Source organism: Gekko japonicus, unplaced genomic scaffold, assembly GCF_001447785.1.
Source record: "Gekko japonicus isolate JY-2015 unplaced genomic scaffold, Gekko_japonicus_V1.1 scaffold505, whole genome shotgun sequence".
In the NCBI taxonomy this organism is placed as follows: Eukaryota; Metazoa; Chordata; class Lepidosauria; order Squamata; family Gekkonidae; genus Gekko; species Gekko japonicus.
Window position 1 is genome coordinate 866,080 of NW_015169788.1, and position 23,545 is coordinate 889,624.

The following is a 23,545-nucleotide window of genomic DNA, read 5'->3' on the forward strand; positions in this document are numbered from 1 at the left end:
CCCCCCCCCCCCCAGTGGCTCAGCCATTGCCTGATGGCACCCTGGAAGTGCAGCAGGGCTTCTGAAGAAGGCATTCTGGCTGCCCTTTTCTCTACTATTTCAGGTAGAGATGAGTATTTATATAATGGCACTGCAATAAAAAAAAAATTAAAAAAATATAGGGTCTATTTCACAGCCCAACTGCAACCCAGGTGGCATCTTAATGACCTTCAGGACACGTGGCCCCATGGCTACTGACAGACATGCCCAGCCCCAGCAGCAACCACGGGAAATCAGAGGACGGCACAAGACGTCTCCTCACACAGGCAGGCCCCTGCTCCCTCCTCCCCCCCCCAGGCGCTGGGCTGCAGGGCAGGTGAAGGCAAGGCCGCGGCAGGCCTACCTCTCATTGGCAAGGATCGTCCTACCCAGCAGGGCCTCCGCCAGTCCCGGCTCCAGCCGTTCCAGCTGCTTTTTCACAGTGTCAAACATGTTCACTTCCATCATGTCAAAGACTAGGGGCTTTCCATACCTGCATGGGGGGGGGGAGAGGAGGAGGAGGAGGAGACCAGCACCCCAAGGAGGGAGGGAAGGCAGGGGCTGGGGGCTGAGCCTTGGGACCACCGTGCAGCTCCACCGTGGCCTCCCGCCTCCCTCAGAGAGCGCCCCCCCCTCCACCCCACGGGCTGACCGTGCTGCAGGGCACCTCTTCCCTGAATGCCTGGCTGCAGCCACAGACCAGGTTTTGATTGCTACACCTCTTCGGCGCCCCCCCCCACCGCCCCCAGTATCTGGCTTTCTTCCCTACCGAATGGCCCCCAGCAGTGCCAGACGGATGGTTTCCACGCTCATGTCACTGGGATTCACAGTGTTCAGGTAATTGGTATCACGGTAGCGCAAGAAGATGGCCGCTTGGCCAGAGGGATCGATTACTAGTGGCCACCTGTGGAGGCAGGGAGGAAGAGGCAGCCTCACACGTCAGGTCTCCCAGGGTCCGTTTGTTTCTGGGGACGATCCAAAGCGCTGGCTCTTACCATTAAGGCCTTCCATGATTTGGCACCAGGGCACTGGAAGGGCTGTGCCTTCTCCCATATTGTCCAGCAGGCCCGTTGAGATCTGCCTCAAAGCCCGGCTGTCCGTGCCTCCACCTCCAGGGCAGCCACAGACGGGGCTTTTTCAGGGGTGGCCCCTCACTTACAGAAGGCCCCTCATCCTTGAGGCTCACCTGGTGCCTACTTTGCTTGTTTAGTTTTAGGCTCCAGGCTAAAGCATTTCTGTTCACCCGGGCTCTGAGGTTGATCCTTTAATACTATTTTAGTCTGGAAATTTTATCTTAAGAAGAGCCCTGCTGGGTCAAACGAGGGAGGGTCCCCCGAGCCCAGCATCCTGTCTCACACAGGGGCCAGCCAGTTCTTCTGCAGGGCCAGCAACAGTGCAGAGAGGCCTTCCCCTGAGAAGAACCTCAGAAGAGCCCTGCTGGGTCAGACCAGGGAGAGTCCATCTCGTCCAGCCTCCTGCCTCACCCAGTGGCCAGCCAGTTCCTCTGGAGGTCCAACAAACAAGGCAGAGGGGCTGAGGCCTTCCCCTGAGAAGAACCTCAGAAGAGCCCTGCTGGGTCAGACCAGGGAGGGTCCATCTAGTCCAAGGCGGTGGGTGGGGAGAGTGATACTCTTTCTGGGTGATGGGAAGGGGGGGTGCAAACCCATGCAACTTACCGCCCATCAGAATGGATTTTTCCGCCCACGTCTTTGAAGAGCACGTCATCCAGCTCCTGGACAGAGCACTTCAGGCCCTGGAACTCAGCCCTTGCCTCTGGAAACGGAGCACACAGCAAGAGAAGAGAGGCTGGCCTCCCCACGGCGGCCTTCCTCTCCATTTCCAAAGGAAACCCTGCTCAGCTCTTGGGCAGCATGGCAGCTGCTTCAGGGGACAGCGAAGGAGCACTCCACCACCACGACACACCCCAAAGGGAAGCGTCCACACCCACCACCATCCTCAGGCCTCTGGCAGCCACTGCACAGCTCTTTCAGAACTGGGGTCTCCCTGGTGACACCACCACTGCTCCTGCACGCGGTGCTCTTCGGACGCTCTTATCAGTCTTAAAAGCTCTTCACAATTGAAACAGGGTTACTGTGAGGGTGGGAATTTGGCCCCTTGCTAATAACCATCCATACAAAGCAAAACCTCTGACAGCACCTCAATTATGTTATTGCCATCTTGTGAGTTGTGTATACAACGGAGTCTTAATTTTTACAGTATTATGTTTTAATCTTTTAAATTGTATATCTATGTGTTGTGAGCCACCCTGAGCCGGCTTGAGAGTTCGAGAGGTAGAGGATGATAGAAATCTCTGAGCTGTTCAAGAGGGAGAGGATGACAGAAATCTCTCTCTCTCTCCCCCCCTCCCCCTCCAGAGAGCCCCGTAGCCCCCTCCAGCCCTCACTGACTGAGGGAGGAGCCCAAACTCTTGCGGTTCCTCCTCAACACAGAAGTGAAATGTGGGGGGGACACCCAACAGAGCCCAAAGGTCACTCAGGAAGCCAGAAAGGTCACCGCCTGGCAGCAATTCCGCACTGAGCTGGCCAGGGGGATGGGGCAGCAGAAACTTGGGGCATCAGATAATTCCCCCGAGCCTGACTGGGGAAAGGGGGGACTGGCAGGGGCAGCCATGGGTGAGTCGGAGGATGGCACACACAAGCTCTGCCGCCTGCAGAGGCCTCCTCCTCCTCCTCCAGGGAGCCTACAGGAACGGCACCCCAGGTGGGTGTCAAACAGAGGGGGTGCCCTTCACCTACCTCCCTGCAACTGTTCCAGCAGCTGGAGCCGGGCCAGGGACATCTTTAGCCTTCGGCTTTCTAACCCTCCAGCCGCAGTTTCTGCACCACCCCTTCTGCGTCCGCAATGGCCTTCAACAGACAGTGCATGCAAAAGCAAATTTGGAAAATTAATAAAATCCTGTCCTTCGGGACAGTAAAAAAAAAAAAGTTTGCAAAAGCAAGGGAGGAACTCCTGTGACTTCCCCACTCCACTCAAGGCAAAATGTACTCTGGGTGGTCAAAGGCTGTATTTGGGCTTAATCTGAAAGTGATGTCGTCTTATTATTCTCCTGTTTGGGAGTGGCAACTGAAATCCTTCATTAGTAACATGCGGCAATTCTCTGAGCCTTCATTTAGTTAAAATATTTATTTCCTACTCCCGAGTCCCCTCCAAAAAGTGTCCAGCTCACAATTGCTATAAGAACAGTAAAACAACGACATCTAATAACATCACAACTGCACTCCACTGTCAAACATTAACATCACAAAAAACAGCAGCACCCGTAGTCCAAAGAGAACGGAACAAAAACGCTTTGTTCTGCTTCTCTGGAACCAAAGCAGTTTGCAGCCACGGCTCGGACGCAGCAGAGACGCAGTTCTCCTCGCCTCTTAAGAACATAAGAACATAAGAACATAAGAGATGCCAATGTTGGATCAGGCCAAAGGCCCATCCAGTCCAACACTCTGTATCCCACAGTGGCCAGAAATACCAGTGCCATCAGGAGGTCCACCAGTGGGGCCAGGACATTAGAAGCCCTCCCACTGTTGACCCCCCCCAAGCACCAAGATGACAGAGCATCACTTGCCCCAGAGTCCCTATCTATACCTGGAGAAGCCCGTGCCAGGGGAGGGGGGCCCTCAGAAGTGTGGGCATCCAAGGCATCCTGAGCTCTAAAGGTCAGGACCAGCCCATTCAAACACACAGATGCTGGCTGACCACTATGCAAAACAGGACGCTGGATAAGATGGAAGACGAGTCCGATCCTGCAGGGCTGTTCCGATGTTGTTATTTTCTAAGGCTCAGCAAGTTAGAACCAGAACAAATCCACATTATCTTCCTGCTTATCCTCACTAAAGGTAAAGGTAAAGGTTCCCTTGCTCGAAAGCCAGTCGAGTCCGACTCTAGGGTTCCGGTGCTCATCTCCGTTTCAAAGCCGAAGAGCCAGCGCTGTCCGAAGACATTTCCGTGGTCTTGTGGCCGGCATGACTAAACACCAAGGCGCACAGAACGCTGTTCCCTTCCCACCGAAGTGGTCCCTATTGATCTACTTGCCATTTCTTGCTTTCGAACTGCTAGACTGGCAGGAGCTGGAACTAGAGACGGGAGCTCACTCTGTCACGCGGCACACTCGGGTCTCGAACTGCTGAACGACCGACCTTCCACAGTCTGCAGCTCAGCGCCTTAACCCCTTGAGCCACCGCAGCTCTTCACTACACATGCCTCTTTCTCTTTGTTGTCTCCCTTCTGCCAAATTTCAGATACAGACGATAGATCCCTGCTCTGAGGACCTTGCAAAGATCTAAAATCCAGTGTGGAAAGCTGTCTGTCTCTCTACTGGGTGTGCCAGGTGATTCTACTTCTGTGAGGCAAGTAAAGCCACAGTCTCTGAATCACAGAATCGTAGAATCACATGGTTGGAAGGGACCTTTGGGGTCATCTAGCCCAGCCCCCCCCCCCCAAGCATCAGGCAGAAAGTATTCAGAGTGCATCATTTATGACTGGCCAGCTGGTGGACAGATTTAACCACTTCCTCCGTATCTTAGACCTAATGCAATGGGGGAATGAGAGGGGGTATGCATTTTGATTGGGTGCAGGGAGGAGTCAACAGGCCAGCTCCAGCCCGGGGTCTGGAGAGGTTTGCAGAGAGTGTTGGGTTCAGCGGCTGAATCACTCAGGGAGAGCCGAGAGGAAGATCTGGCAGATGCTGGTGGGACCAACGGAAGGAGCGGCAGGAGAAGAGACCAGCGGAGGAAGAGCTGTCGGAAGGAAGGAAGGAAGGAAGGAAGGAAGGAAGGAAGGAACCTGTGATCTGGCCGGGGGCGAGGAGGAAGAGGAGCCTCAGCTGAGGAAGAGCTGGAGTCTTCCAAGAGCAGAGCTTTGGTGTCCTGAGTCCAGCATTTGCCCACGGGGAATCATGAGCCACAGATGTGTGCCACACGTGGGTTTTCAAAACCCTTAACATGGCCCTGTCCCAAAGGAGGACTTCAGAACAGCACCCGCAAGGCTCTATGGGAGCTGGCTGTTGGTGGAGCCTGCGGAAAAGGAAGCTTGGCTGCTTCAAAGGGGCCGGAGGGGAGGCCTAGAAAAGCAGTGCCACCTGCCTGGGTCGCAGCAACACTAAAGAAACCAAGGGGAAACTTTACCTTCCTAAGAAACGTCTGGTTAAATATTCAAGCCACCAGGTATAAATGTAAGGGAGATAGGGGCACTGGGGGGAAATATGTAAGACCGCAGCAGCCTCCTCATACTGGCAGTGCGGCTGAGGGGTGGGACAAGTCAAACTAGGCGGGGAAAAGACAAGCTACACCGCCCCACCCCCCACCCCCACGCTACTAACGGGGCCGGGAGAGGAAGGGAGGGGGGAGGGCCAGGGAGGCAGCAGGTGTTGCCACAGGCTGGCGAGCCACTGGGGGTGGGGGCTACCAGGCAGCTGTGCCCGAAGCCCTCTGCCCAGGTCTCCCCACGCCCTGGGGGAGGGGCCGTTGTGGGGAGGGGGGGAGGGCCACGGCATCAAATTCCGCCAGCTGCTGGGGGGGTGGGCAGAGAGGAGACTTTTCCAGGGAGGGGCCAGCAGGTGAGGCTTTCCCGGCAGGCCGGAGCTCAGAGTCCCTTCCTGTGGGCCTGCGGGGCTCCGCTGAGGGGGGCTCCAGCGGCTTCCTCTCCTGGAACACCCGGTGGGCAAAGGGAGGCGCTGTGAGGACAGCGAGGCCGGGGCTCACGTGGAGGGTGACCTCTGCATTGCCCATCTGCTTCCGCTGGCACTTGTCATGCTCAGTTATCCGCCGGTTCAGCTCACAGTAGGCCTGCTGCAGCTGCAAGAGAAAACACCCGCGGCATTACGGGGGGGGGGGCGCAACGGAAACTCCTCCCTGCCCCACCCCCGAGCAGCCGTGAGCAGAGGAAGCGCCCGACAAGGAGCAGGCCGGCCAGAGTTCACGGTGGGCTCGCTTCTCTCCCTCACGGCCGGCACCATGCCGCCATCGAGTTGCAAGCGCAGGATGCCGAGTGACGGGGCATGGCACACGCTGGGGAACAACCAGTACGGCGATGCAAGAGGCCAAAGGGCTCTACGGGGAAGTGCTGGGGTCCTTCATTCAGGGTCGATGGTTGTTGTATAGGATTCTGCCCCTCAAGCCTGTCCAGGAATGAGAGGGAATCCTATACTTTTACAATACATTAAGCAACAACCCAGAGAGGTAGGCTACCCTCTCTGGATTTCAGAACAATAAGCCACCAGAACCTCTTTTAACTAGAATCCCCTTCCAGCCTAAGAGCAAGGTCCAGACTCTTAGCTGGCATCTAGGGCTTAACACATTAGCACCTCATTCCCAGAGATGCACACTTTTTACTCTCCACTAGTAGTGTATATGGTGAGCGTTTAGGCCACAAGATTTAGGCTTGGAATTCAGGTACAACATCAGAGACAATTTTAGAAACACGGATGATTTTTATTCAATACAGAGCACTGCAATTAAACTATAAGAGATTACAAAATAAGAAAGGCTAGGCTGTTTGCCTTAACTACACAATAAAAGATACATATTTACCAAGTTGAGGAATATCCAAACAGTCCAAGGGATTTTGAAGGCAAAATCCATCTTTGCTCAGCCATGTGGTCCAATTCACAAAGCCAGCCCTTCGTCTCTTCAAAGGACGGCATTTCCAGGTGTCATAAAACAACAAGCAGGGAGCAGAGAGCTCCCGAACAGGGACACAGGAGCAGCAGAGAGAACAGAGCTCCCTCCCATTGGGAATGACCAGTCATAGGCCCCTTCCAGTCCCAATCAGCCCTGGCCAGGCAGCCAACTGCGAGTGGACATGGGTGTGTGGCCAAATGGTTGGTTGCCACAGCTGCAACACAGGGTTGGTTATGAGTTTGGAGGCCACGCCTGCAAGCAACTGACCTACTTCCCAGGTACCTCATGGGCTACATGCCTACACTCATGTAAGGCCTAGCTTCCAGCATGGAAGTGTGAAGAATGTGGGTCTATGGCATGGCAACTGAGGCCATGAGGGCCCACCATTTGGCTTGTAACAGGAAACAAGGCACAGCCTGTTACCAAAAGACAGAACAGGAGAACGCAGGAGACATTTAGAAATCAATATTTCTATATAGATGTACTGCAAACACAAGAGCCACACTTAGTAAAAGAAAAATATCTTTACTATAAAAACAAAATAAAACAAGGGTATGGTACTTTGGATAAAAGAAATAACAGCTACATCTTTCTATCTGTCTTGGCTTCTAGAAGAGAACTACCGCTTTGGTTCACACAAAGGGCCATAAACCTTGTGAATACATAAATGCTAGATCAAAGCATTTCTACAAACAAGATGTTAGTTGACCAATACAAAGGTTACAGGTCACTTCATTAGGATAAACAACTCCCACAAACTTTTCCTGCCGTTGAATACATTATGTAATGTAACATACTGTTTGCTAACAAACAACATTTAACTCTGTAATGGCTGAAGTGTAAGCAACTTGCAATTCCAACAGGAAGACAACGAGGCACGTGGGAAAGGGGGATTTTGGCCCTCACCTCCTTGCTGCGTCTCTCGTACTCCTTGGCCAACCGCTCTACCTCCTCTGTCATTCTGTGGAGAGAACAGCAGAGCACAGTGTCAGAAGGTCTCCAGGGCTTTCTTCGGCCTTCAGATCTGGGATCCAGCTCCCAGCCTAACCTGCAACAGCTTTCCCTTCATCACTTTCTTTTGCTCTTTTTCTTCAATAAACCCAAGTAGCAGCAGAAACGTAGAACAGCAGAAGTGGTCCTTCCGTAGAAGAAGCCAACTGAGCGCTCGGTTTGTTTATTGATTTATTCTATACCCCACACCCTTTCCTGCAGGTGTAGGTGACAAAGCGAGGTCTTTGCCACCCTGGCCGCGTGGTAAGAGAAGGACCGAGCCACACCCCTAAGCTCCTCGCAGCCTCCACTGCAGAGCGCTGGATGCCGTGAAGGGCAGGTAAAGCTGGCCACCCTGAGCCCCTGACCTACCCAACCACGGGACCTCCATTCCCAAAGGACTGAACTTCAGCCGGCTCCCACCAGTTGGAAGTTATTAACGTACACTGTTTTATTCACTGAAGAGACAAATTACAAAACATCCTGTAACCAACACTTCTTGTGCAAATAGTTTTATCTCGTTTACTGTTAATCCAGAGTCATACGCTGTATAAAATATAAGAGTCTCATCCTTAGCCTTACAGCTTGATCACAATACTGCAGGAAAGGTTAATTAATAAGACTGGAATTAAATTCCTGGTGGCAGCATTACATACCTTGAACAACTAGAAATTTAAAACCATATCATACCTAATGACACAAATTAAAAAGAGAGGTAGAGTGACAACGTGCAATAAAGATGCATTTTGGGCGAGGCTGGAAGGCAAACTCACCGGTGCGTCTCTGCTGCTTTTTGCTTCTCTTCCAGATGGGCCCTCCGCTGCTGCTCGGCCTCCATCTTCTGGAGCATCGAGTCTGTCAGGCTGACATCCCAGGAGTTCAGGATGGCCACCAAGCTGTCTATAGAGGCAACCTGGGAGAGAAATAAAGCTCTTGGCCTTCACCATTGCCCTCTGCTGCGCAGGAAGAACAGGCGGTTGGGACTGCCCACTCCCTGGCGGTGAGCCTGCCTGACCACCGAGGCCTCCTGCAGAGGGCCTGCTTTGGGTGTCCCTCCTTCTGGGATTAGGCAGGTGGCAATCGAGGGGAAGGCCTTCTCAGCAGTGGCACCAAAACCCTGGAACGCCCTTCCCACCAGGGAGATTCACCTGTCCCCTTCGGTTGCCGTCTACATCCAGCAGGTGGAGGACTTTTTTTCATTTCATTTCCCCTGGCTATTCCCTCACTGATCCCTCCTTCCTCCCCAGTGTTTTAATTGTTGTTTTTATCTTTTGTACTTATTTTCAGCTCTGGTTTTAACTTGTTTTAAGTATTTGTGTGTTGGTTTTAATGGCTTTTATGGTGAGATTTTAATTTGTACACTTTAACTCAGGGGTGTCAAACACAAGGCCCGGGGGCCAGATCCGGCCCGTCCATCCAGAGGGCTCCTCTGCGGCCCGCGAGCAACAGTGGTGCAAGGGAGGGAGGGGGTGCTGGTGGGGGGGGAGTGGGCGGAGCCACTCTACTGTGTGGCTTCAACACAGCAGAACAACCTCATCCGCAGCTGTCAAGCAGTGTGGGAGTGTCTACGCCCAGTGCTGCACCACTGGGGCTCTCCAGTCCACCCACATGGGGTCTTCCTTTGCACACACCCCTCCCAGCCCATGGGGGGGCCTTGCAGTGAGGATACACCAACTGGGACCTTACCAGCTGCTGTCCTTTATACAGTTTCTATCTCCAGTACCTGGCATTGTGTTTTATGGCACATGTGGCCCGGCCCAACAACGTAACATTTGTGTCAGATCCTGCTCTCGTAACAAATGAGTTTGACACCTCTGCTTTAATTCATTAGTTGCCCCGGGGCAAGGGAGAAAGGTGGGGCAAAAATCCTGGTAACAGCAACAACGATCTCCATCACCACCACCCTCGGCTGCCAACTGCTGCCTTCAGAAAGAAGAGCAGGTAGTGGCTGGAGATGGGACTGGGAGGCTTGGTTTCCCACTAAGTCCCATTTCAGTCAAGGAGAAGGTGAGCTCTGTGAGCCCCAGAGGGCTTTACGATCTGCCAATCAACATCTTCTCGTGGTCCCTGGCCCCAGGGACGTCCGCCTCACCTTGACTAGGGCCAGGGCCTTTTCAGCCCTGGCCCCTACCTGATGGAATGAGCTCCCATATGAGACCAGGGCCCTGCGGGACCTTTTGCAAGACGGAGCTCTTCCACCGGGCTTTTAACTAGGGCAACGGACGTCCCTCCCTCTTTCCTGGGCCTCCCCTCCACAGGTCAGAACTGCATACCAGAGTTGGCATCTGTGAGGTTTTAATGTCAATGGCAACGGCACCGGATGAGGGCCACTGTGGTATTTTACTAGTGTTTTAATTGTATTAATTGTGTATGTTGTATTTTTATCAAATTTGATGTAACCCGCCCTGAGCCTGCCATGCAGGGAGGGCGGAGTATAAGTCGAATAAAATAAACAAATAAGTAATCGCCTTCGGGACAGGCATTAGCCTTGACTAAGGGGCTACAACCCTGCCGAGGCTTGCCCCAGACTTCGTGCCTAACTCAAAATCAGCCTTATTAATCATCATGCCACACAGAGCTCAAAATTTGTAGCAACCAGGGTGCTAACTGAAGAATCATGGAAGCAAGAGGATGATGCGCTGGATATAGAATGGCTTAAGAAACTGGGCTTCATTGTTGTGTCTCTGTGCCGTCCCACATGGCAAAATTTTCCACACAGAGAAGAAGGAGGAGGCAGAGGAGGAGATTGAATGTATACCCCACCCTTCACTACCCAAAGGAGTCTCAGAGCAGCTTTCCTTTCCCTTCCCCTCCCCACAACAGACAGCCTGTGAGGAAGGTGGGGCTGAGAGGGCTCTTTCAAGAACTGCTCTTTCCGGAACAGCTCCAAGAGAACTGTGACTGACCCAAGGTCAGGCCAGCAGCTGTATATGGAGGAGTGAGGAATCAAACCCAGTTCTCCCAGATTAGAGTCCACGCTCCTAACCACCACACCATTTTTGGGAAGGTAAAAGATTTTTTCTCAAAGTCTGTTTACTCAGACATGGTTTCCATTTATTGTATACTAGAACAAAAATAATCCAAGATACCATGTAAAAGATGAGATATTGAACCTTCTTTAATGAGCAAATCCCTGTTACTGCTCTCCAGTTTTTCTTTTCTTCTTCTTAATCTACATTCTGGTTTATTTGGTCTGTAATTTAACAAATGTATAATCATAAATAATTCTGAGAGAGAGAGAGAGATTTTGTCTATTAGCCAAATGGCTCAAATGTGTATATACTCATAGAATCATAGAATCACAGAGTTGGAAGGGGCCATACAGGCCATCCAGTCCAACCCCCTGCTGCTCAATGCAGGATCAGCCCAGAGCATCCCTGACAAGTGTTTGTCCAGCTGCTGCTTAGAGACTGCCGGTGAGGGGGAGCTCACCACCTCCCCAGGGCAGCTGATTCCACTGTGGCACGACTCTCACTGTGTTATGTATTGAGCCTGAACTGTCCTTGCAAAAGGGATGCATAACAGTAGCTTGCTAGGATCCTAGAATGGACCAGTAGGGAGACAGGGATCCTAGAGTAAACCAATTGGGAAACAATAGAGTGTAACTAGTGTAACCTTTTTCAGGCATAAATACCCAGCTTCGGCTAGGGATTGCAGTCTTCTTCTTTCTCTTGCTGAATCACTAATAAACTATGAGCTGATCACTTTTACACGTCTGAACCCAGGATATTTCACACTGTTAAAAAGTTTTTCCTAAGATCCAGCCAGTAACTTCCCGCCCTTAATTTAAACCCATTATTTATCAGAACTTATACATCAAGACCAAACAGGATTTTTACCAAAAAGGCAATGAAGGAATAAAGTTAGAGTGGTACTAAATATACTAGAATACTATGAAGCTCATCCTGAGAAACAGATGGCCTTAGTATTTTTGGATGCTAAAAAAGCCTTCGACAATGTTAGCTGGCAATTTCTTATTGAAGGAAATCAAATTTGGGCCCCATTTTATAAGAGTAGTTGAAGCTATTTATACCAAACAGAAAGCAAGGATAGCTGTAAATGGTGACTTGACAGATATTATTTGGATTGAGAAAGGGACAAGACAAAGATGCCCTTCATCGCTATTCTTATTTAGAAGAAGAAGAGACTGGATTTATACCCCGCCCTTCACTTGGGAGTCTCAGAGCGGCTTACAAACTCCTTTCCCTTCCCCTCCCCACAACAGACACCCTGTGAGGTGGGTGGGGCTGAGAGAACTCTGACACAAACTGCTCTTTTTCAAGGACAGCTGTGCCAGAGCTTGTGACTGACCCAAGGTCACATCAGCAGGTGCAAGTGGAGGAGTGGGGAATCAAACCCGGTTCTCCCAGATTAGAGTCCGCACACTTAACCACTACACTAAACTGGCTCTTGGAAGTTTTGACAAGAGCTGTTAGGAAAGACTCTGCAATCAAAGGAGCCTCAGTTAAGGGTCATAAGTATAAGTTAAAAGCATTTGCAGATGACTTAGTATTTATCCTGGAAGACCCAGCAGACTCTATAGAACATTTGTTGAATAATATTAAAGGGTATGGAGAAATGGCTGGGATGGAAATAAACTACCAAAAGACAAAGGTTATAACAAAGAGCATGACTTCTAATCAAAAACAGAGGTTATTAATTCAACAGGATTTCAGCTGGAGAAAAATGTTAAGTATTTGGGAATATACTTAACTCCAAAGTGTAGTTCTTTGACGAAGGATAATTATCTGAAATTGCTTCAAAAAGTTAAGAAAGCTCTAGAAAGATGGAAAGATCTTCATTTATTCCTAATGGGAAGGATTGCAGCTGTGAAAATGAACATATTGCCACGTATTATTTTTTTTATACCAAACTATTCCTGTTTGTATTAATTGCTCTTTTTTGAAGATATGAATAAGCTAATATCTAATTTTATTTGGCAAGGGAAAATGCCAAGAATTAAGTTGAAAGCGTTAGAAAACTTTAAAGAAAATGCAGGTTTTGCTTTACCAGATTGGAAGATATATTATAGAGTGTCTTGCTTGGTATGGATGCGAAATTGGATTCTGCTTGAAAATCAAACACTTTTAGCCCTAGAGGGACAGGATTTAAAGATAGGGTGGCATGCTTTTGTTTGGTATAAGAAAGCGGTTGGACATAAATTCTTTAAAAAATCATATGATAAGAAAATCCTTATTAACAATTGGGGGGGAAATCTTACCTTTGATATACTCTAAAATTCCAAGATGGGTCTCAACTCATTAAGCCTTTTCACAACCAAATTTAATCTCATTAGACAAAATTCTCAGATATGAAGATCTTTTAGATGATAACGGATTTTGAAAAACAAAGGAAGAGTTAATAAGGCAAGGGGTCAGTCTGGATTGGTGGGCAAGGTCTCAAATTGACTCCAGATACACTAAAGACAGAAAAGTTGTTTTTTATTCTAAACAAAGTACATTTGAGAAGCTGTTATGTACATCTAATAATAAGCTGATCAAAAGATATATGTATTTTTAATGAAAATGAAAATGGAAGATGAAGTGGTTAAAGACTATATGGTGAAAGGGATGCAAAATATAGGTTATAAAATTGATCTTACACAATGGAGTAAACTATGGAAAGTGAATGTGAAAATAACTAAATTGGTGGCATTTAAAGAGAATCTGTATAAGATGTTTTACAGATGGTATCTAGCACCAGACAGATTAGCTAAAATGTACAAAAATATGTTGACTAATTGCTGGAAGTGTAAAAAACATGTGGGTACGTTTTACCATATGTGGTGGACATATGATACAGTGTATAAGTTTTGGGTTATGGTAAATACTTTTATTCAGACAGTTTTACCGATTTCAATACCTTTTCGACCAGAATTGTTTTTATTTAATTGTATACCAGAGGACTTCGATAAAAACCAAAGATATTTTATAATTCATGTAGTAACAGCAGCTAGAATGTTATTTGCATCCCATTGGAAACTTCCATCAATACCTTCTGAACACGACCTAATAGTGAAGATTATGGAACGTGCGGAAATGGACAAATTTACTTCGATGTTAAAAGGGCAAATGGAAGAAGATTTTGTTGGACTATGGACTCCATTCTACAACTGGCTAAGAGAGAAATATAAAGATATGAACTTCCTAATATAATATCAAGAAGCTTTTATGAACTTTTAAAACCTCACAGTCTATCTCTGTATAACATGGAGTGATAAGTAGAGGAAAGTTATATGCAGAAGTCTTATTACATTTGTTCCTTCCCCTGCCCCTTCCCTTCCCCTTCCTCATCTTTGTGTACTCTAAAAACTTAATAACATTTATTTTAAAAAAGAAAAAAAGAAAAGTACCGAGCCCTGTGGCACCCCACTGGACACCTCCCTCCATTCAGATGAAATGCCATTGACAACTACTCCCTGAGTGCGGTTTTCCAACAAGTTCCTTATCTGCCTAACCATCCTAGAGCCCAATCCACAGTCCTCTAGTTTACCCATCAGAACATCATGGGGAACCTTGTCAGAAGCCTTATTGAAATCCAGCTAAACAACATCAACAGCATTCCCTCGATCCAGTAAGCTCGTCACTCTATCAAAGAAGGAAAGGAAGTTGGTCTGGCAGGACCTATTGGTAATAAAGCCGTGCTGACTTCCCTGGATCACCAAGTTGTCCTTTAGATGCTCGCAGATTGATCACTTTAAAATCTGCTCCGGTATCTTCCCTGGGACAGAGGTCAGACTGACTGGTCCATAGTTTCCTGGGTCATCCCTCCTCCCTTTTTTGAAAACTGGGATAACATCTGCCCTCCTCCAGTCTTGTGGCACATCTCCCATCCTCCAAGAGGTCTGGAAGATGATGGACAAAGGTTCTGCAAGCTCTCTAGAAAGTTCTTGGAGGACATTTGGGTGCATACCATCTGGCCCAGGGGATTTATACTCATAGAATGCAGCCAGGTGCTTCTCAACTACATCTCTGTCCATGTCAACCAGCAACCCAAACACCGTGCCTTGCCTACTACCATCTCTAGATGGGCCTGTTCTCTTCTTCAGGGGGAAAAGCTGAGGCAAAATAGGCACCGAGCCTTTCTGCTTTCTCTCTGTCCTCTGTTTCTCCATTTTCACCCAACAGTGGGACCATCGCCTCTTTCATCTTGCACTTGCTCCTCACATATCTGAAGAAGGTTTTCTTGTTGTAGCAGGCCTCCCTGGTCAGCTTTAGCTCACTGTGAGCTTTGGTCTCTCAGATGGCTGACCCTACAGTGCCTAGCAACCCTCAGTTACTCTTCTTTAGAGGTATGTCCTTGCCTCCATTTTTTGAACATTTCCTTTTTCTCCCTTAGCACATCACACAGTTCTCTGTTCATCCACATTGGCTTCTTGGATTCCCTACCATGTTTCCTTCTTGTTGGAATAGCAATGTCTTGAGCTTGCAAGAGCTCTTGTTTTAGGAGAGCCCACCCGTCACTTGCTCCCTTCCCTTCCAGCAGTCTTGCCCATGGAATGATTCTCATCAAGCCTCTGAGTTTATTAAAGTCTGCCCTACTGAAATCTAACATATACATGTAGCTACGAACTTCCTTGGTCCCTCACAGCAAAAGGAATTCTAGCAGGACATGGTCACTTTCCCCTAAGGTCCCCACCACTTTCACCCCATTTACCATCTTTTGTTTGTTGGTCAATATTAAGTCAAGTATGGCTGAGTCCCTCATAGCTTCCTCCACCATTTGATGAAAGATGTTGTCAGCCAGACAGTTCAGGAATGTGTGTGACCGTGGACGCTTTGCAGAGTTTGTCTCCCAGCACACATCAGGGAAGTTGAAGTCGCCCATAACTACCAGGTCATGTTGTTTGGATACCCTGTCAAGCTGTTCAAGGAGGGCAGCATCCACCTCCACGTCCTGGCCAGGAGGTCTGTAGCAGACTCCAGCCACAATACAGTTTTGTCCTCCCTACCCCTATCCTCACCCAGATTTATTTATTTATTTCATTAAATTTATAGCCCTCCCACCCCACATTTTAGGTTCAGGGCGGGTACCAACATACAAGTATCTGCAATTAATGCAGATTTACAAATTTAAAACATATTACAATAATCAATTTATAAAATCTATAAAATCATCATCCTTTCCACTGGGGGCTGTCACCCTCCTCCTCCAATATTTCCTGACAAACAAACCCTCTCCTCACATACAGCCCCACTCTGCCTCCTCTTCGACCCTTTTGGTTTTTCTTGAACAGCTTGTATCCATCCACCCCTACATTCCACTCTCTGACTATAAGAGCATACCCAACATGTGATTGTTGGACTGCAGCAAGGAAGCCACAGGGGCCCTCCATCTGCAAGACCCCAGCAAAGCTGTTAACAAGAGGACGTTTTGGAGGACATGAATTCATGGGGTTGCCATAAGTCAGAAGCGATTTGACAGCACTTCACACACACACACACACACACACACACACACACACACACACACAGAGGAGCATCCTCCTTTTAAAGAGACAGCAACCTATACACACATATGTGGTCAGAGCAAATATTATTGTGACCAGCTATACCAAGGTCCAAGATTTGATCTAGCACCTTACAAGAGTGTCCAGGTTCTTAAAAATAAGCAGGAATAGGTTTATAGTTAAGGATATATTAAGAAAAAAATAGCAAAGGGAATTAGCAAATTGAATACAGTTTGAAATAAACGCACACTAAATAAATGTTCTAAAAACCCTAACTCCTACTAAATCCTAACTTAAGCAAATGTTAGTCATCTAAAGAGAAACTGGGGAGGGGGAGAAGAACTGGATTTATACCCCATGGCCCTTCACTTGGAGTCTCAGAGCGGCTGACAATCTCCTTCCCTTCCTCTCCCTACAACAGACACCCCGTGAGGTAGGTAGGGCTGAGAGAGCTCTGAGAGAACTGCTCTTGAGAGAACAGCTCTGAAAGAACTGTGACTGACCCTAAGGTCACCCGTCTGGCTGCATGTGGAGGAGAGGTGGGGAATGAAATTCAGTTCTCCAGATTAGAGTCCGCCGCTTTTCACCATGACACCAACTGGAGAAAGATATACAAGCCTGTCCTGGTGAGTGAAGTCCACTAGATTTTGTCGAAGGCTTTCATGGCCAGAGTTCATTAGTTGTTGTAGATTTTCTGGGCTGTATGGCCGTGGTCTTGGTCAAGACCACAGCCATACAGCCTGGAAAATGTACAACAACAAATCCACTCTATTTTGCCAGAGGAAGGAGAAAGGGGCGCGGGAGAGGCTGAGGTGGAGGAGTTGAGCACCATCTTCCCGGGCTCCTGCGTTGGGAAGCAGGGCTGATGCAGACTCGCACGCACGTTCCCCACATGGGGGTTTTGGAGCCAGTTGCTGGAGCCCAGTATCCAAATGGGAAACAATGGCTGGCACAAAGAGCCAGCATTCTTGGGGCTAATTTTACACTCCCAAACTGTGAAGACAGAGAAAGAAATAAGATGCTTCTCAAAACAGCCTGGGTTGGAGCCATGGGTTTTAAACCTCGTTGGGAGGTCAGTGAGATAACTGTGTCATGGGAAAGATACCTGTCAAGAAAGGGGGAAACCTGGGACCCTGATATCTTTCCGGATGAAGTTTATGGCCCAAACAGAATAACCAACCATTTGGTTGGGCTGAATTCCAGGGGAAAACATAATGAAGGAAATAAATATATAAAATTTGGAAACTGATAAGCCAGATCTGAATCCAGTAGCAACTTAAAGACCAACAGGGTGTTCAGGGTATGATTTATCTGAGAAAGAAGAAGATGATGATGTAGAAGAGAAGAAGAGATTGGATTTGTACCCCTTGTCCTTCACTACCCGAAGGAGTCTCAGAGCGACTTACAGACTCCTTTCCCTTCCCCTCCCCCCACAACAGACACCCTGTGAGGTAGGCGGGGCTGAGAGAAACTACCCTTGAGAGAACAGCTCTGAGAGAAGTTGTGACTGACCCAAGGTCGCCCAGCTGGCTTCATATGGAAGAGTGGGGAATCACACCCGGTTCTCCCAGATTAAAGAGAAGAAGAGATTGGATTCATGCCCCATGGCCCTTCACTACCCGAAGGAGTCTCAGAGCGGCTCACAGACTCCTTTCCCTTCCCCTCCCCACAATAGACAGACACCCTGGGAGGTAGGCGGGGCTGAGAGAGATCTTGACAGAGACGGCTCTTTTTCGAGAACAGCTCTTGTCAGAACTATGGCAGGCCCAAGGTCATCCCAGCCAGGTGCGAGTGGAGGAGGAGTGGGGGAACCAGACCCGGCTCTCCCGGATGAGAGTCCGCCTGCACTCAACCCCTGCACCAAAGAAAGGGGAGCTCTGATCCTCAGACGCTTCTACCCCGAAGATCTTGCTGGCCTATAAGGTGCGACTGGGCCGGACTTGGCTCTTGCTGTTCTGCTGCAGGCCAACTCGAAACAGACGGATGCGTTGTTTGTTTGTTTATTAGGCTGAGGTGTCATTCATAACTCACGGACAGACAGTGTCCGGGTTTGTGGAATGCTGAATGACACTGTTATCACTTTTGGAGGGGGGGAGGGGGGGAGGAGAGGGAGGTCGCTTGCCCCCTGCCTTGTCCCAAGCACGGTGGCCATCGCCTGACTGTCGCCGTGTCTTTGAAGCAGAGCGTGTGCGGCACTGCCCCGCGTTTCCCTTCTGCTTCCAGATTAGAGAAATACGTCCCCACCTATTATCCCAAACTCTGGGAGAGGCCAAATTAAGGAATAAAATTAAAAAAGATGCACAACCCTTCCTAGAGGATTGGTGAAGAGATCCCAGCTATGATGTACTCATGGGTTCATCCAAGAGCCTCCAGACTCAACCCCAGGACTGGAGGAGGGCCAGAGCGGAAGGAGACATCGTATAGCTGCTTAAACGTTCACAGCGCCTTGGGTTGGCTGGCAGTCCAGGGACTCCAGGAAGACATTGACACACCCCTCCCTCCCTCCCTCCCATAATTTACTCAACTAGTTTGGGGTCCAAAGCACCAAATCCCCCTATTATCAGGTGAGCTTTTATTTCATGTAGCCCTTTTGCTGGGTGAGCATATGAAGTTGCCTTATACTGAACCAGACCCTCCTGGGTCCATCAAGGTCAGGACTGTCCCCTCAGACTGGCAGAGGGGCTCTCCTGGGATGTCTCAGGCTGAGATCTTTCACATCAGCTGATGCCTGATCCTTTAACAGCCACCCTCCCCCCCTAGAACAATGCCAAAACTGATGTGAGGGGAAGGCAACACTTCAGACCATCCCAGTAGTGGTACCTGTCCTGGGGTGTTGCCATCATCAGCATAAAGTCGGGGGTCTGCTCCATGCTGGAGAAGAATTTCCACTGCTGCCAGGTGGCCTCCGAATGCGGCACGATACAGCGGCGTCCGGTTAAAGGCACCCTTAAAAATAAAAGGAGCTGACGATTAATTGGGGGCTACACAGGGAAAACCCACTCCACACTTCCAGTGATGCAGTGACATCTCAGTCATTATGGTTCGGACAGATAACGGCAATGACAGGGGAAATGGCTCAGTGGTTGTGCCAGTACAGGCACGCTCAGTGGGAGGCAAGTTTCGTAAGAGGGTAAGCAGGTTACCTAGTATCAGCGCTGGCCTCTACTCCTCACAAGGCAAGGAAGGAAAGGACAGATGGGAGAAGCAATCGAAAGCTTATGTTATTTATATACCAAGATATGCTGTCTTGGGTGTGCCAATGGGATGCGTCAATTTCCAAATCCACCAGTTATTATGGGTACATAAGAACATAAGAGACACCAATGTTCGATCAGGCCAAAGGCCCATCCAGTCCAACACTCTGTCACACAGTGGCCAGAAATACCAGGGGCCATCAGGAGGTCCACCAGTGGGGTCAGGACATTAGAAGCCCTCCCACTGTTGACCCCCCCAAGCACCAAGAAGACAGAGCATCACTTGCCCCACAGTCCCTATCTATACCTGGTGGCTAATAGGGGCCACTTATGGACCTCTGTTCCATGTGCTTATCTAATTCCCTCTTGTAGCCGTCCATGCTTGTAGCCGCCAGCACTTCCTGTGGCAGTGAATTCCACCTGTTCATAACTCTTTGGGTGAGGAAGGACTTCCTCTTATCCGTTCTAACCCGACCGCTCAGCAATTTCATGGAGTGCCCACAAGGAGTTCTTGTATTGTGAGAAAGGGAGAAAAGTACCTCTTTCTCTACCTGCTCTTTCCCATGCATAATCTTATAAACCTCAATCATGTCACCCCTCAGTTGTCGTTTCTCCAAGCTAAAGTTAGGGGGCGTGTCCCACAAAGAGGACAGGAAGTGAAGTTTTGTTCCTGCCTCCCTAAGGATAGGGTGGGAAACACCCAGCAAGATGTCCTCATTCATCTCAGAGGAGATGAATGTATAGAATGCTTCTTCTTCCTCTCCCATAATACTAGAATTGGGGGCAACTAATACTCAAGTGGTTAAGATGCTGAACTGCAGACCGGAAGGTTGGTAGTTCAGCAGTTCAAGACCCGAGTGTGCCGCATGACGGAGTGAGCTCCCGTCTCTAGTTCCAGCTCCTGCCAACCTAGCAGTCCGAAAGCAAGACATTGCAAGTAGATAAATAGGTACCACTTCGGTGGGAAGGTAACAGCGTTCCGTGCGCCTTGGTGTTTAGTCATGCCGGCCACATGACCACAGAAATGTCTTGACAGCGCTGGCTCTTCAGCTTGAAAACGGAGATGAGCACCACATCCCTAGAGTTGGATTCAACTGGCTTTCGAGAAACGGAAACCTTTACCTTACCTTTACTAATAAAGTCGTTCGGAAATAGTTTCAGAGCAGACTAAAGAAACTACTTCTTTACTCATTGAGTAATTAAACTGTGGAATGCAGTCCCAGTGGAGGCAGCGATGGCCACGAGGAGAGACAGATTCAGGAGAGAAGGCCCATCGAGGGCTACCGGCCACGGCGAGCTGCTGTGTGAAAAAGTATCCTAGACTGGATGGACCACTAGTCTGACCCAGCAGGCTCTGCTCACAGTATTATGTGGTTTCTTTAATGCACAATTATTATTCAGTGTTTAATTCTTGTGGCCCTTTCTTACACACCCAGGGAAATGCCAATCGCCACTTTGGGGTCAGGAAGCAATTTTTCTCCAGGCCAGTTTGGCCCTGGGGATCCTGGAGGTTTTTTGGCCATCTTCTCTGCATGGAGCAAGGGTCACTGGGGGTGTGGAGGTATTTGTGTATTTCCAGCATTGTGCAGCAGGGGGTTGGAGAAAGAAGAAGAAGAGGAAGAAGAAGAGGAGGAGGAGGAGGAGATTGGATTTATACCCCGCCCTTCATTGGGAGTCTCAGAGCGGCTTACAAACTCCTTTCCCTTCCCCTCCCCACAACAGACACCCTGTGAGGTGGGTGGGGCTGAGAGAACTCTGACACAAACTGCTCTTTTTCAAGGACAGCTGTGCCAGGTGCAAGTGGAGGAGTGGGGAATCAAACCTGGTTCTCCCAGATTAGAGTCCGCACAGATCCCTTCCAACACTATGGGCCTGTAAGACGGAGCTCTTCTGCCACTATTAAACATCATTAACAACCAAGAGCTGAAGAACAGAAAGCCCTGTTGCCTCTGGAATTCTTAATAACAGCCTGTGCCAGCCACCTGAAAGACACCTGAAGAAGATCTAGGAGCCGGCTATGGGTAGAGAGAATTGAGTATGGTAGCCAGCGTTGATTCAATGATAATCAGTAACAACAATACTAGGACTTATTATGTTGTTAACTGGTTTTAGCATTGTTTTAAATGTTTTAATTGTCTTATTGTAACTTACATGCTGATTTTATGTAAGCCGCCCTTAGCCGGCCTTGGCTGGGTGGTCGGGCTAGAAATTTGATTATATAATAAATAAATTCTAAGATTTTTTAAAAATATACTGTCTCAGTAGAATGAAATGCTCCTCTTTCTTTCACCCCTCCCAGTCTATTCGTATGAAGTCCAACTAGTGTAGGAAATATCTTACTGTTACAGGTATTATTGTGATGTGATTGGACTTTACAGTTGGCGAGCAGAAAGCAGCCCCTGGCTGTTTAGGCACGAGCGCATGACAAATCTTTTTTGTAATTACTGTTTCAATATGAAAACAACACTAAAAATCAAATCAAACCATTAAAAGGGTTGTCCCTTCCACTCTCCTGGAGCACAAACAGTGCCGCTTCCTTCTAGCCATTCCCACGGCACATCTCTGATGTCACGCAAACACTGCTGTGCATATAAATGCAACCAGAGTGGGAAAATTCAGCTGCTGCACTTAAAAATACCCTCTGTTGTACAAGCCAACTTTTCTTTCAATATACTGTGAATGTCTGTACAGTTTAACAACACAACCACCACCGGGAGCGGCGGCTGAAGGAGGACAGGGGATCAGAAGGGATGGCAGCTTGAGACCTGGTGGAACTGTCTGCCAAATGACATCCGTGCCCTGCGGGACTGAATGCAGTTCCACAGGGCCTCCTGTAAGGCAGGCTTTTGGTTGAGGACTGTGATGGTCTCCACCTTGCCTGGCACTCTGTTTCTGGTCTCCCTCCCCCCCCCCCCACGGGACAGTGGTGCAACTGCTGTATTTAATTTTATTGTTCTTAATGGATTGATTTATGGATGTGCTTTTATTGTTGTACACTGCCCTGAGCTCAGTTCTGCAGGGGAGGGCAGTCTAGAAGCCTAATTTATAAATAAATAAATAAGGCTCATATGGCCTACTCAGGAACAAGGATATGGTCCTCTCAGCTCTCCCTGGGAGGCCACCTCCCTCCGTGGCCCCTTTCACCTCTGCCTCCTGCACGTTTTGCCTCACAGCTCTCCTTCCCACTCAGGGGATGGGCAGGGACTTCAGCAGCACAGAAGAAACAGGTCAGTTCTTCTGTCCACCGAAAGCTACTGATGCTCATCTATCACTGACAGATGTCAAAGGACTTAATCCCCCCCCCCCAACAGTCTCTGACGAATTACCCACAACACAGGAGACAGCCTGTGGTGGGCAGAGTGTCCAAGTAGGAGCCGGGACAAGAAAAGTTCAAATCCCCACTCTGACGTGGAAGCTCACTGGGTGACCTCACTTGGGCCCCTCATAACCTCTCAGCCTAACCTTCCTCGCAAAGTTGTTGTTCTGGCGACAGAGTGGAGGACGGTAGAATTATGTGATCAGCTGCTTTGGGTCCCAAAAGTGGGGCATACACAATTTAAAAAAAAAAACTTTACAGCCCCAGCAATTACACTGTGAACAGATGAAAAACAGTTTACCCAGAGAATTGTGGAATGCTGGCCATCTCAGGAAAACTACTAAAGAGCACAAAAACATTTTTACAAACCTGAGGTAAGAGGATCCACCTGTGACTTAGCACTCTCTTCCTGGTTTTTGGACAATCTGAGCCCTCCCTGGCCTAAGGAGGGTCAGAAATGGGAAGCCCCTTCAAGATACGCAGACTAGGTAGATAAATCCTTAAAATATTTAATAGAAGATATACAAGAATTTGGTAGAGTAGCGGGTCTAAAAATAAACCTTCATAAGACTAAGATACTAGTTAAAAATTGCCCAACCAATTTGATACAAAAGATTAAAGAAATCACGAAGATGGATGTGGTTCAGAAAGTGAAATATTTAGGAATTTGGATTACAAATTGTACATCCACCTTATCTGAAAATCTCTCCTATATTATAAAGCAGTAAGACGCAAACTTCACGCAATGCGCCCTTACAGTGTTTGGACGGCTCGGCTGTCCGTCAGCAGCTTGCCCACGTCCCATTGGCCACGTCGTCGGAGTCCCACCTTGGACGCAGCTTCACGCGGCCTGCAGAGGATCTTCCCGGGGGCTGGAGGCGATGGGCGGCAGGCCGCACAGGGCACCGAGGCGACCGCCGTGTGGAGGAGAGCCGAGAGGCGC

General features: G+C 48.8%; 2 protein-coding genes across 2 annotated transcripts in view; both read right to left on the reverse strand.

The window, feature by feature from the left end:
• The window catches only part of LOC107115305 (putative IQ motif and ankyrin repeat domain-containing protein), a 3,936-nt gene extending 1,116 nt beyond the window's left edge, over positions 1–2,820 (reverse strand). The window contains exons 1-4 of the mRNA XM_015416986.1: positions 2,775–2,820; positions 1,695–1,791; positions 788–922; positions 383–511 (exon numbers count right to left, since the gene is read on the reverse strand). Coding sequence (XP_015272472.1) covers positions 383–511; positions 788–922; positions 1,695–1,791; positions 2,775–2,817 — 404 coding nt within the window. The 5' untranslated portion in view covers positions 2,818–2,820. The remainder of the gene's footprint in view (positions 1–382; positions 512–787; positions 923–1,694; positions 1,792–2,774) is intronic.
• Positions 2,821–2,834: 14 nt separating this feature from the next.
• The window catches only part of LOC107115288 (putative IQ motif and ankyrin repeat domain-containing protein), a 47,679-nt gene continuing 26,968 nt past the window's right edge, over positions 2,835–23,545 (reverse strand). The window contains exons 6-10 of the mRNA XM_015416966.1: positions 18,913–19,038; positions 8,417–8,556; positions 7,560–7,614; positions 5,736–5,828; positions 2,835–2,885 (exon numbers count right to left, since the gene is read on the reverse strand). Coding sequence (XP_015272452.1) covers positions 2,835–2,885; positions 5,736–5,828; positions 7,560–7,614; positions 8,417–8,556; positions 18,913–19,038 — 465 coding nt within the window. The remainder of the gene's footprint in view (positions 2,886–5,735; positions 5,829–7,559; positions 7,615–8,416; positions 8,557–18,912; positions 19,039–23,545) is intronic.